Source organism: Neurospora tetraspora (genome assembly GCF_033439725.1).
Source record: "Neurospora tetraspora strain CBS 560.94 chromosome Unknown B0H65scaffold_9, whole genome shotgun sequence".
NCBI lineage: Eukaryota > Fungi > Ascomycota > Sordariomycetes > Sordariales > Sordariaceae > Neurospora > Neurospora tetraspora.
The window spans coordinates 14958-26484 of NW_026944391.1; the positions used below are offsets into that span (position 1 = coordinate 14958).

At 50.8% G+C, this 11527-nt stretch overlaps 2 protein-coding genes across 2 annotated transcripts; one reads left to right on the forward strand and one right to left on the reverse strand.

The window, feature by feature from the left end:
• The first annotated feature begins 1184 nt into the window (after window positions 1–1184).
• B0H65DRAFT_479567 (Pkinase-domain-containing protein) lies at window positions 1185–5321 on the forward strand. The gene is made up of 3 exons (XM_062827534.1): window positions 1185–1999; window positions 2056–2358; window positions 2444–5321. Exons 1-3 carry the CDS (start codon window positions 1397–1399, stop codon window positions 5069–5071), a joined length of 3534 nt encoding a protein of 1177 aa, XP_062676871.1. The 5' UTR covers window positions 1185–1396; the 3' UTR covers window positions 5072–5321.
• A 1550-nt stretch (window positions 5322–6871) lies between these two features.
• B0H65DRAFT_436008 (fungal-specific transcription factor domain-containing protein) lies at window positions 6872–10645 on the reverse strand (the record flags this gene model as incomplete). Its single annotated transcript, XM_062825218.1, has 8 exons — window positions 6872–7409; window positions 7641–8281; window positions 8345–8587; window positions 8642–9305; window positions 9368–9637; window positions 9759–9836; window positions 9920–10268; window positions 10351–10645. The coding sequence occupies 8 exons, from the start codon at window positions 10643–10645 to the stop codon at window positions 6872–6874; spliced, it is 3078 nt and encodes a 1025-aa protein (XP_062676872.1).
• Between the last annotated feature and the right edge of the window lie 882 nt (window positions 10646–11527).

The window sequence follows — 11527 nt, forward strand, 5'->3', positions numbered from 1 at the left end:
GTGTTTACAATGAAAACCTCGCAGCAAACGAGTCAATGCGGGCGTATTATTAGCGGCTTCATTCTCCGAAATGGCAGGCTTTCAAGGGTTTCCGTTTGTTGCTCAAGATGGTGTATCTATCAGATTCGAATGCGTGCATCTCTTTGTGACCTTTGGGCGAGTTGAGGGCGCGATAGAACCTTACACGGGGTTATTAAAAGTGTTTGTTCGCCGCGTGGCCGGAGCGTGAACCGGCAGGACTCCGTTCGAGTCCCGTGTCGCCCCCGCCCGTCCAGTCTGAAGTGGACCCGTACCTCTACTAGTACAGTATACCTAGGTACGCTAGTAGGTACATCTCCCCGCTGCGCGCCGTACACTTTTCGCGTCTTGTCACGCACCTTCCCTTGCACCGCAGTGCACCGCATTTGTGAACCTCATTGCCCTGCACTGCACGAGGGACGCACGACGCATCAGTTTGCGCTAGAATACCGGCAATATTGCACCACATCTGGTATAATTTCTGTATTGTCGCATGCCTTAGTACGCTTGCCCACCTAGCAACCGTCGTCACGACTGGCTCTTTTTTTTCTCGGTTTCTTTCCTTCTCTTAGATGCGCCCAGTCAGAAAGCCTTTTGGCCAAACATTGACATCGCCATTGCCCGTGGAATCTGTCCGCGTTACTGCCCGCACCACCCGACGCCCTCGACGGTCCCGCGGCGAAAGTTGGAAGCACATGGGGAGAACCGAAAGTTTACTCACGCCTACTAGTCCAGTCCGTTCCCAGACACTCCGAGTTCCCTCGACCTGCCCCGACTCTTCGCATTTCTCACACTACAGCTTTCGCGACCCCTCTGCACAGCTTCTTAATCGGAAACACCACTCTACCTCTGCTCCACACAAGCTGTCACTCTAGCTTTCCAACCACTTGCGTTTTTCACGATCGGACGAAGAAACAGAACAACCATACTACCTTCACGCAGTAGTATCGAATATATGCCTTCACGATAGCCGCGATCGTCTTCCCAACATAAGCCCGCGACTGAGCTTTCCCCCTCTACAGCTATCGCCATCGTCCCACGGCCTTTGCCGATTTGTTGGCAACCAGCTGGGTTGTCCACCACGCTCGAGTGTGCCGGGACATTGGCCTTGGATACGGATGCCTTGGATGCTTCCCCAAAGCTACCATCATGGAAGAAATCTCAGACTCCCAGCTGGAGGCTACCCAAGGTGGGCTTGTTCCCGTGTTCCCTCTAGCATGTCTGATGCTGTATCTCCTTGAACTAACCATTGGGACTTGTTCTGGCAGCCACTCAAGAGATCCTCGACCCTCGCCGGCTTGGAGAGCAACACTCGGGCTTTTCTGACGAGGACCTAGCTGATATAATATGCATCCTTATCCCGTACACCGTTGGCGCAATGAAAGTGGTGACAAGGATGGTCGATGTCGCCCCCGCATTCGTCATGGAGCGAAATGATACCAACCAAATCCACATGGACTTCGGCAACGACCATGAGAACACGTCCGTTCGTGCGCCTGCAGAGCCTTCGGAACTTCACCTCGCCTTTCGGTTCTCGTCCGAGCTCAAAAACCCCCTCGAAGGCTTTGTTTTTGGACGGGGTCACGAAGTGTGTGATGTCTCCGTTAGCCCCAAGCTGAAGTCTGTCAGCAACAAGCACTTCAAAATATGCTTCAACGAGCATGGCATCTTGATGATTGAAGACCTGTCATTCAACGGCACAAATGTGAACGGGAAATGGATATATTCAGCACGAAAACCTCGGGAAGGAGAGCATCCCAAAATGTGGACACTGGGGAGTGGATCGGTGATAAGAATTCTCGGTGCCCAGCCAGGGAAGAGTGAAGAGGTAAAGCGTGAGGAAGACATTGTCTTCCTGGTTAGGGTTCCAAACCGCCATGGCAGGCACGCCGAGGCCTATAAAGACAACCTAGTCAAATACTTATTGCAACGGACGGAGGTGGATGTAAACAAGACGATCGTGCCCGGACCAGGGGGGCGGGTAAGGCAATGTCCAGATTCAACTTCAGATGCATATTCTGACACTTCACAATACAGGTTGATCTATTCAGAGACTCTCCGCAAAAGCCCACAGTCCGCGCCCCTGTGATTGCCATGCGTCAGCTATCGCCATCATCCATGCTTGGATCTTGCGGCATGAGGACTTGGAAGGGGTCTGACAAGTACAACTTTGTAGACAAAATCGGGCAGGGTGCCTTCGCTACGGTGTATATGATCACCGACAAGATGAACGGACGTCCATACGCCGCCAAAGAGCTCGAAAAACGGAGGTTCATGAAGAATGGTGTGCTTGACCAAAAGGTCGAGAATGAGATGAAGATCATGCAACGAGTATCTCATGTAAGTCACTATATCGTCCCGCGGCTAGAGTTGACATTCAATTTACGTCAACCCGGCACAACACGGCTAACGTCCTAATCTACAGCCGAACATTGTTCAGTTCAAGGAGCACCTGGATCCCGATGATAAACACCTTTACATAATCATGGAGTTTGTCGGTGAAGGTGACCTGGGAAAGTATATCGGCGCAAAAGGTCCCTTTTCCGAGCCAGATACCAAGACGATAGCGAGGCAGTTGGTGGACGCTCTTGGGTATCTGCATGATATGAACATTACTCACCGCGATGTTAAGCCCGACAACATCCTCATCCAATCCCGGTTTCCGCTAGTCGTCAAGCTCACAGATTTTGGGCTTTCCAAAATGATCGATCACGACGCAACATTCCTTAGGACGTTCTGCGGTACGTTGCTCTACTGTGCGCCCGAAGTTTATGCAGAGTTCGAAGAGTACGACGAATTTGGCCGGCGAAATGTGCCTCGCAGCTACCCGCGTCAACCTCGCCGGAGTCAGAGATACGATCACAACGTCGATATCTGGTCCTTGGGCGGTGTTCTATACTTCGCCTTGACCACCCAGCCACCGTTCCCTGCTAGAAACGGTGTCGGTCACACTGAGTTCCTGCACCAGGTCATGACAACTGTACCCAACCTCGCCCCGCTCATCGAGGCGGAAGTTTCGCCTGAGTGCCAAGATTTCTTGGGGCAGATGCTCCGTCGAAGACCTGAAAACCGGGCAACAGCACAAGAGTTGCTGAACCATGAATGGATCCACACCTCTCAAGATCCTTCAAATGTCGCGCCGTCTTGCCCACAAAATGGCGGAGTAGACGAACTGCTGGAAGCTGGAGCGTCTCAGCTGAGTTTGACCGACAGACCGGCGGCGACACCGAGAGGAGATGCACAAGGAGATGTCAACGTTGCGAGTGAGGACAACTTGCTTCAACAAGAGCTGATCGATGACGAGGAGCATGTCAGCGACTTCGAGCAGGACAAAGAGAACTATGCCTATAGGCCGGCCACCCAGAACGGACGTTTGTATGGTGAAGTTGGCCAGTCGGCGCTGGGAAGCCAGGGGGATGTGGCCTCAGGACGCTTAAATCTGCCCGCCACGCCAATAAGCGTAGAAACTCCCAAGCTGTTCAGGTCTAAAGATGAGATTCCGGACAGTCAGGACAACTCTGAAGATGAAGAAGACACTCCTCGTCAAAGCAATCCACACACGCAGCGGTCACAGCCGCTTCTGGGTGATTCAAGTTATTTTACTTCGTCCGACGCGAGCAGGTCAGTCGACGTGGTGAACAACACCATCTTGGGAGCCAATTCGCAAAGCCTGGAGGGTGCTGAGAGCATAATGGGCCCACTCAATATGCAGTCCCGCCATGGCCTTGCTATACCATCGGTTGGGACTGACTTGAATAGGAGCAAACGGAAATCTTTCTTCGCAACAAACACCACCAATTCATGGTCGTCGATTGAAAATGAGCCTGTCTCCAAGAAGCGTCGATCTAACAGGGGGGTAGGTGCTATTCTGAACCGGAAGATAGCACCCATCGAGAACGAAGATGAGTTACTCGCCCAGGTGCCCATGATCAGGTCCTATCCAAAGGTCACACCGCCAGCCCCGGAACCACAGATAAAGTCAGTGTATTGGGACAACAAGAACTTATCTACCTGTCATCTGAACTATCCTGAGATGACAGTGGCACAATGGAACGCCTTCCGTATCGCGGCTGAGAACAGGAAAAAAAGAGATGGGTCAAATGAAAAGTTTGAGCCAGGTAAAAGCCCATTATGGGCTCTGGCCGAGAAATACTTTCCGCCCATGAGCAAGATCGAGACAGACCAACCCCTTTTATGGGCTTTGGCAAAGGAGAGCGGGGTTGTGACAGAGACATCTCAACGAAAATCAATGGCAATCTCAGAGGGGGGTTGCTTACGGTCATCATACGAGTCCATACTACCTTGCATTTCGATCAGACTAAGCAAGTCGATAGTTACCTGGGGCAGGTCATCAGAGAACACCGAACGCTATCCCGACGAGCATGAGCATGCAACGAGGATACCGGAATGCGCGTTGAAGATCATGGTCTGGAGGGAAAAGAATTTCGACCCCTCCAACCGCCTTATGCCCTGGATTCAATACTATGGCGACAACGAGGACTTGTATTTTTACGTCGCCACCAAGGCCACCGACGGAATCTATGTCAACGGCAAACACTTAGCTTCGAACGAACCCAGTGACCGAAAGAGCATCTGCAAAAATTGGATGCGACTCTACAACGGCGACAGGATCATCGTCTGGAACGATCCCAAGGACGATGGCACCCTCAGCAAGATCGAAGTCGTCTTCGAGTGCAACTGGGGCGGCAGTCGATTCAGCCGAGAGTCTTCCGAACACAAAACGCCAGAACTGGTGAGCGAAGAGGTGGCCAAGAAGCTGGACGAGGTGTGCGTCGACGCCGAGAGGAAAGCCAAGAAGTATCATCCCCTCCACGAGATGTACCCGCCGGATACCGCGGATTCCGAGGAGCGTAAGGCACGCATCGGTTGGGAAGAAAAGCTGTCGCGAAACTTTCAGAGACAGGTTGAAGAGGCGAAGAAGGCGATGCCGCTGGTGGCCAAGGGTACTAATTCTCGGTATTCTGGAAGCTATTCTTTTTCTAGTAGCTCCTCTTCCGGCTCGCGGCAGTCATGGGGAGATCTTGGGATTTGATAAGAGTTTTTGTGGTTTTCTTTTTTTGGATATATAAAGGTGACTGTGATCTGGGGATGGGGAAATAAATTTTCTCGAAGTTTAGATGTGTGTGGCGCATCCATCTTTATCTATCTTCCCCTCCTGTTGCTGGCCTATGGAGTTTTGATGCCTAGGCTTCATATCTTGCTACATTCATAGGTAACTTCTTTTAGAGCGTGGGGGCAAGACAGATGCCGAAAATGACAGAATTACTTTGAAGGACTGAGTGGCAGAAGCGCACATCCCAAATCGAAATATCATGAGTGACAGTTAGGAGTGAGTACCTTATCATTTCCGCCATTCTCCCTCGGTGGCATGATACCATAAAATGCGAGCGGAAAACATTTCAACGCCTACCTAGTCGTGAATCTCTTTAACCGTGTTTTGCGCCATTCTTTTCCCGACAGGGTCTGTAGCCAATGACGTTTCGCAAACAACAAAATGCAACCCTTTCGCTACTTCAGGCTACTTTCCGAGTATCTTAGCAGGACGCTATAAGTCCTCTGACAGAGCCACTAGCTGCTTAGAAGCTGGGTACTCTGAAGTTTTTATGGGCCGGGAAAAAAATGGCGCAAAATACGGTTAAAGAGATTGCTACGAAGTCATCCAACAAGTAAATAGGTACAGTTCATCACCACTTCCTGAACTTACACACTCGAGCTCCTCCGAGTCCAAGGCCAGCTGCCGGACGAACCGTACCTTCCTTCCCGTCCTTGCTTGCCGCGGCTGCCATGCCACTCCTTCATCCGATATCAAGCCCACCCCCTAATCTATATATATATATACAGCAGAACAGCCGCTATGAACCATATAAGGGACCTAGTTGGTCCCCTCACTCTTTCTAACAACAACCGCTTAGGTGGTCAGATGGCATAGTGGCATACCGTTTGACTCCTCAAAACTTACCTACGCTAGGTAAATATTTATTTACCTGTCCGGATTGGGAACGGTGTGTTTGGTGTGCTAAGACACGTAGCCAGGGGTCTTCACCACCTACCTAGACTAGTAGCCGGTCTACCTGTATGGTGGTATCTGGGAACACTCCCGTCGACAGAGGCAATAACAGAATTGAGGAGGCTTAAACGGTTCACGCCACTGCTCTGAACGAGCGGTTGTTGTTTTTTTTGCTTCGTTTTTTTTTTTTGCTCTTTTTTGTTTTGTCCGCAGAGAGAGAGGTAGTGCGTTCGAACCAGTTCAGTTCGTCGATAACCTCTTTTTTTTTTTTTTTTTTTTTTTTTTTTTTTCTTGCCTGTATCCTTACTTGAACACGAACTAGTAAGTAAGAGAAGGGTGCTTGTATGTATATAGTATAGACAGTTATATAAAGAAGACTCGCTTGCTACTCTAGTATAACATGGAGGTGAACACACACCAAGATCCGTAACCGACCGCTGTTTGGACATTATGGACTTGCTTGCTCCTAACAGAGTGATCTAATAGACATAGATGAAGTAACATGAAGATAACCAAAAAGGGAATGAACACAATGGAGAATAACAAGAAGAAAAAAACCCGCCAACAAAAACCCCATGATTTTTTATCCAGACAGCCAAACTTTGTAAAGTTCGTGCCTGAAGAGTCTGCCTGCTCCAGATACTCTCATTCCTTCCTCAGAAAAAACCTAGGTAGCTATCCTCCATTTCCGCCTTCCCCCTTGCTCCTTCCACCTACCTCTTCCCACTCCCCACTTCCCACTTGCCCTTTCCCATTTTCCCCTTCTTCATCTCTCCTCCCTCGCAGTATATCAAGTCACATCACCACCATTCTAGGGGGGGCAGGTTAAAGACTCCCACCACAATGACCATGTCCGTGACCGGTACCGCCATCCCCCCACCCCAAATCCATTCCACACCCCTCCATGCCCTCCATTCCCTCCATGTTTCCCATGGCCATGATCGACCGCAGCACACTATCCGGCGTCATACCATCACCATTACCACCAATGTTCATGCCCATTCCCACTCCAGCGCAGCCAACGCCAACACCGGGACCCATGCCATGGTTACAAACATTGTTGGGATCACTGCCACAAGTGTGCTGGTGGTTATGTGGTTGATGCTGATGATCACTCCCCCCCGTCCTCGCCAACCCCGGGTTCGTCGTCGTATTCCCCGGCGCAATACCAACGCCACCAGGCATTCCGAAGATACTTGGGTCGAGGAAGAAACCGATGGCTGCTGCGGCGGGGTTGGTTGGTGTTTCCATCGCTGTGCTGGTTGCTGCGGAGGCTGCGGTAGTGGTAGCGGTAGTTGTGGTAGTAATGTTGTTGTTATTGCTAGGATGGGAAGAAGAACCGAGAGTCACGGGACTGGTGGTGCTGTTGTTGTTGTTGTTGTTGTTGTTGTTGTTGTTGTTGTTGTTGTTGTTGTTGTTGTTGTTGTTGTTGTTGTTGTTGTTGTTGTTGTTGTTGTTGTTGTTGTTGTTGTTGTTGTTGTTGTTGTTGTTGTTGTTGTTGTTGTTGTTGTTGTTGTTGTTGTTGTCGTTGTTGTTGTTGTTGTTGTTGTTGTTGTTGTTGTTGTTGTTGTTGTTGTTGCTATTATCAAAGGACATGGAAGAGGAAGAGCCGCCTGATCCGCTGCTCATGTGTCGACCGTTGTTGGTGGGGGCTAGTCCTTGTCCTTGTGCTTGTGCTTGTCCGTGTCCGTGCCCTTGCTGGTGATGATGAGGATGGTGGTGGTGTGGATGTTGATGGTGATTCGAATGCATTTGGTGGTACATATGCTGATGATGGTCCGAAGACGACGTACTGGAATTGGGCGTGGGCTGGTTGGAGTTTGGTGATGGAGTGGACAGAGGGACGCCGTTGCTGCTCCCACCGGTGTCCGTGTCGAGCGGAGGGTGAGTAGGATAATTGGGAGGTAGCGAGATATTGTTGGGCATCATGCCGTGAAGAGATGTGGCAAAGGGTAGACCATCGGTCCTGGAGCCGCTGCCGTGTTGGCAGCCGGCGGGTGGAATGGGATTTCGCTGCTCGGCTGATGACCAGTCGGGTGCTGTGTTCCTGCTTGAACCGGGGAGCTGAACGAGAGGGTCGTTGAGATCAACGGGCTCGACTAGGTTGGGAGCGTTGGCGGGGTTGCCGTCGTCTTCGAGGGTTCGGAGGAATAGACATTCCTGGCGGGGGATGTTCTCGTGTATTGTCGATGTCCCGAGTCCGGTGCCAGGATTCATGTGGGCTCGTGATGTATGCTGAAGTTGCGTTCTATGTTAGCATGTCTAGGGACATATAGAGGAGGGAAACGCGAGACTTACGCCATCGGAACTCCTTTGAAAGGCATTTTTGAGCTTGGGGACCTTGGCACCAAGTGCTTCGAGGTCTACATCAAGCTGTACTACAAAGGATTCGGTGAGAGGATTCCGCCGTTTCAATGCGTTCATGGCTGATAGCAAGAACCGAAGAGAGTCGGCTACCTGGCCATCGTCCGGTCGGCTTTTGAGGAACTGGACAAACACTCTTGCTGCAACGTATAGACAGAAGGAGATAAACGGATTCATCTGTTCGAAGAGTCAGTCAGGCCTTTGATGATGCCCTCGCAGGATGAAACGTACCCTATCCAAATCAAGATGAGAGGCCATCCTCATGATGCTTGCAATCTCGTGAGCCGCGGTGATACATCGCATCTTACACTCAGTACCAACGGAGGCAGGTAAGTTGTTTGTGTCTGCTTTGAATATAGCTGCCTGATGCAGACAGATCGTCGACGTGTGGATGCACATGTTTGTGAAGACGACGTTCGGATTGCCCAGACCCTGTGGCAGTTTGAGGGCAGATGGCATGCAGAGCGAAACATTGAGGAGGATGTTGTCCATGTGTCGATGTCTCTTCCAAAATTCCCCATTCAGGTCGTGGTCTCGGTCGTCCTCGTTCGGCCGGTGGAGGTGGATGAGGTTCTTGCCAAAGAGGTATGCCAGAAGGATGACACCGCCAAAGGACGATAACTTGCCAGGACCTGTATGGAGTGTCACATCATTCAGGCTCTGAGTCTCCTCAGGGTGACTCAAGTCGTAGGCCTCGTCCGAGGCAGGAAGGTCGGAGAGAATGTCTTTTTCGTCAATAATCATCGGCCAACCCGTCCCAATACTGGCGTAGCGGTCCTGGCAGAAGGCCATCCAAAAGGTCCGTCGACGCTCTTCCTTTTCTGTCCAGTCTCGCGGGGGAGATAGACATTGTTTTACCTCCAAGTCACCACCATCCACTCGATGGAGGCCCATCCTAGAAGAGTATGAGTACATGATACAGGCTGGGGTAAGGGCTTCCGTTGGAACTTGACTTACATCTGGCATAAGCGCACGGCCGAGCCTGTACTCATCCATGCTCGGGGAAAATACATCGATTTGAATTCGTAGGATGCCAGTAGCACATAAGTTTGGCAATGTGACACCGTTATCATGTGTTCTCCGTGGCCTTTAATGGTATCCAACTCTAAATACTTCCTGGCCCTCTGGTAGAACAACTCTTTTAGGTCGAAGAACCGGTCTGTAACCGAGCACGCTAGTGTCCACATAGCATAGCGTAGACACACTGGTGGCCGTTGATTTGGGGCTCTGTCATATATACGTGGTCAGCAAGCCCATGTCTAACCTTGTACTGTGGGAAGAAACAAAAGAGGAGTTGTTGGACGTCCATAATGGTTGGTCGAAGAGAGTGATGGGTAAGGTGTCTTACAGATTCATCGCATGGAAGTAGCGGGCGCGATGTATCATTGGAAAGGAAGGGTGTATTTTGTCGAAGTATACTTGGTGTCTACGTCGCAGATCAGGTACGTTAGCAAAGTTAGCATGGCAACAAGACAATTACCCCTTGTGATCCTTGTGGGAGGGACTTACAGCTCGTCGATGGTCTCCTGGGGTGGTAGGGGCTCATCGAGTCCCAGGCCTATCATTTCCCAGGTAAAGTCGCCGCCCACACTGTTCATGCCTAGTCCCAAGTTGTTGCCCAAGTTGAAGTCATCCAATCCTGCGCTGCTCGGATCGCCGTGGAACTGCCACTGATCCACACTCCCCCCAGTTGCCATTCCACGCGAAGGGTCCGGAACGTTGAAGTTGGCGGCCGCGGCAGCAGCATGTTGACTTGGTTGGCTGGGTCCACCATTATCGACGATATTCGGTGCTATTGGGGTGCCGTCTGCACCCAGTCTCGGCGCTTCCTGCGTCTTCAGCAAAGTCTCAACTTGCTCTGCGAGCAAAAAAAGGTGAGTCAGCAAACTGCTCTCATGACTGAAGCCAGGGGACTGGACACGGTTTGTGAAACAGCGCACTTAATCGTTCCGCTAAGGCCTTGAGATGACCCTTCTTCGGCCCACTCTTCTTTCTCCTCTCATCGTAAGCGCATACATGGCCGAGACGCGAGCAAGTGCTGCAACTTGGCTTTGTGCCATCGCACTTGAGTTTCCTCCTTCGGCATATCTCGCATGCCAGTCTTTTTTGCTTTGGGGTACTCGAGTTCGCCCCAGTAATCGCACCCCCTGCTGTCCCTTCCGCGTTGGTGGGCTTGTCGTTGTGGGTGTCCGAGGCCATTATCGTATCCGTAGGGTTGGCGGAGGAGGATGCCATGTCGTAAAGTACTTGATATGAGGCGATAAAGATTTAGGTCGTCTAAGGAGCAACGAGTTTCTCAACGTTCTGTTAAGCGGTTAAGGGGAACCCATTGCTGACTGTGAGAGATGTATAGCAAGTGCACCTGCTTCAGTCCAGGCAGCCAAACGAATACGTAGTGACGAGAATCGATTCAAGCCGGATCCCAAGTGTAAATGTTCCAGTCAATCGGACGACTGATACTGTTGCTGCTGTCTTTGAACCACGTTCTGAGGCATAGAAATTCCGGTCACACTCAATGGTCCTGCCTCTGAGCAGGAAGGTGTTGGAGCTATGGGAAAGTAAGCAAACGAAGATAGGTCGGCAGGTGGACGGCTGATGTGGGTTGAAAGGGTAGGAATTAGGGTCTGGAGTACGAGAAGCTTACCTACCTTGGCAGCTTGGGTAGCTACCTCGAGGCTACCTATTGTGTGTCCGGGTTGATAAGGTAGTCGAACGGCTTGTGAATGTTGGTTCGACAGAAAAAGGAAGTTCCCCCACCGATCACTCACAAACCAAACGTTCCGTCTTTTGAGTGGATGGTTGGCCGCCGCCGTTGACCATGAGGGAGCTAGTAAAGGGGTGGAATTCAAGGGAAGGGTAAGGAACGGAAAAGTAAGGAAAGGTAAGGGAAAAGATATGATGATTTCCGCCAAGCTTTCCGCACGTAAGGGTGTAAGTGCTCAGAGATGTGCAGACATCGGCCAAACAGGTCCAGGTTTTTTGGCTTATTGGTTCAAACGATTTCAAAGATTCGTCTCCCAAATAACTCGTTAACTATCATTACACCTCCTCATCTTAGGTAGCCGATAAGGTCGATGAAGTTGATACTACTTCGAGTGAGGGCAGTTTGGTGGTGAG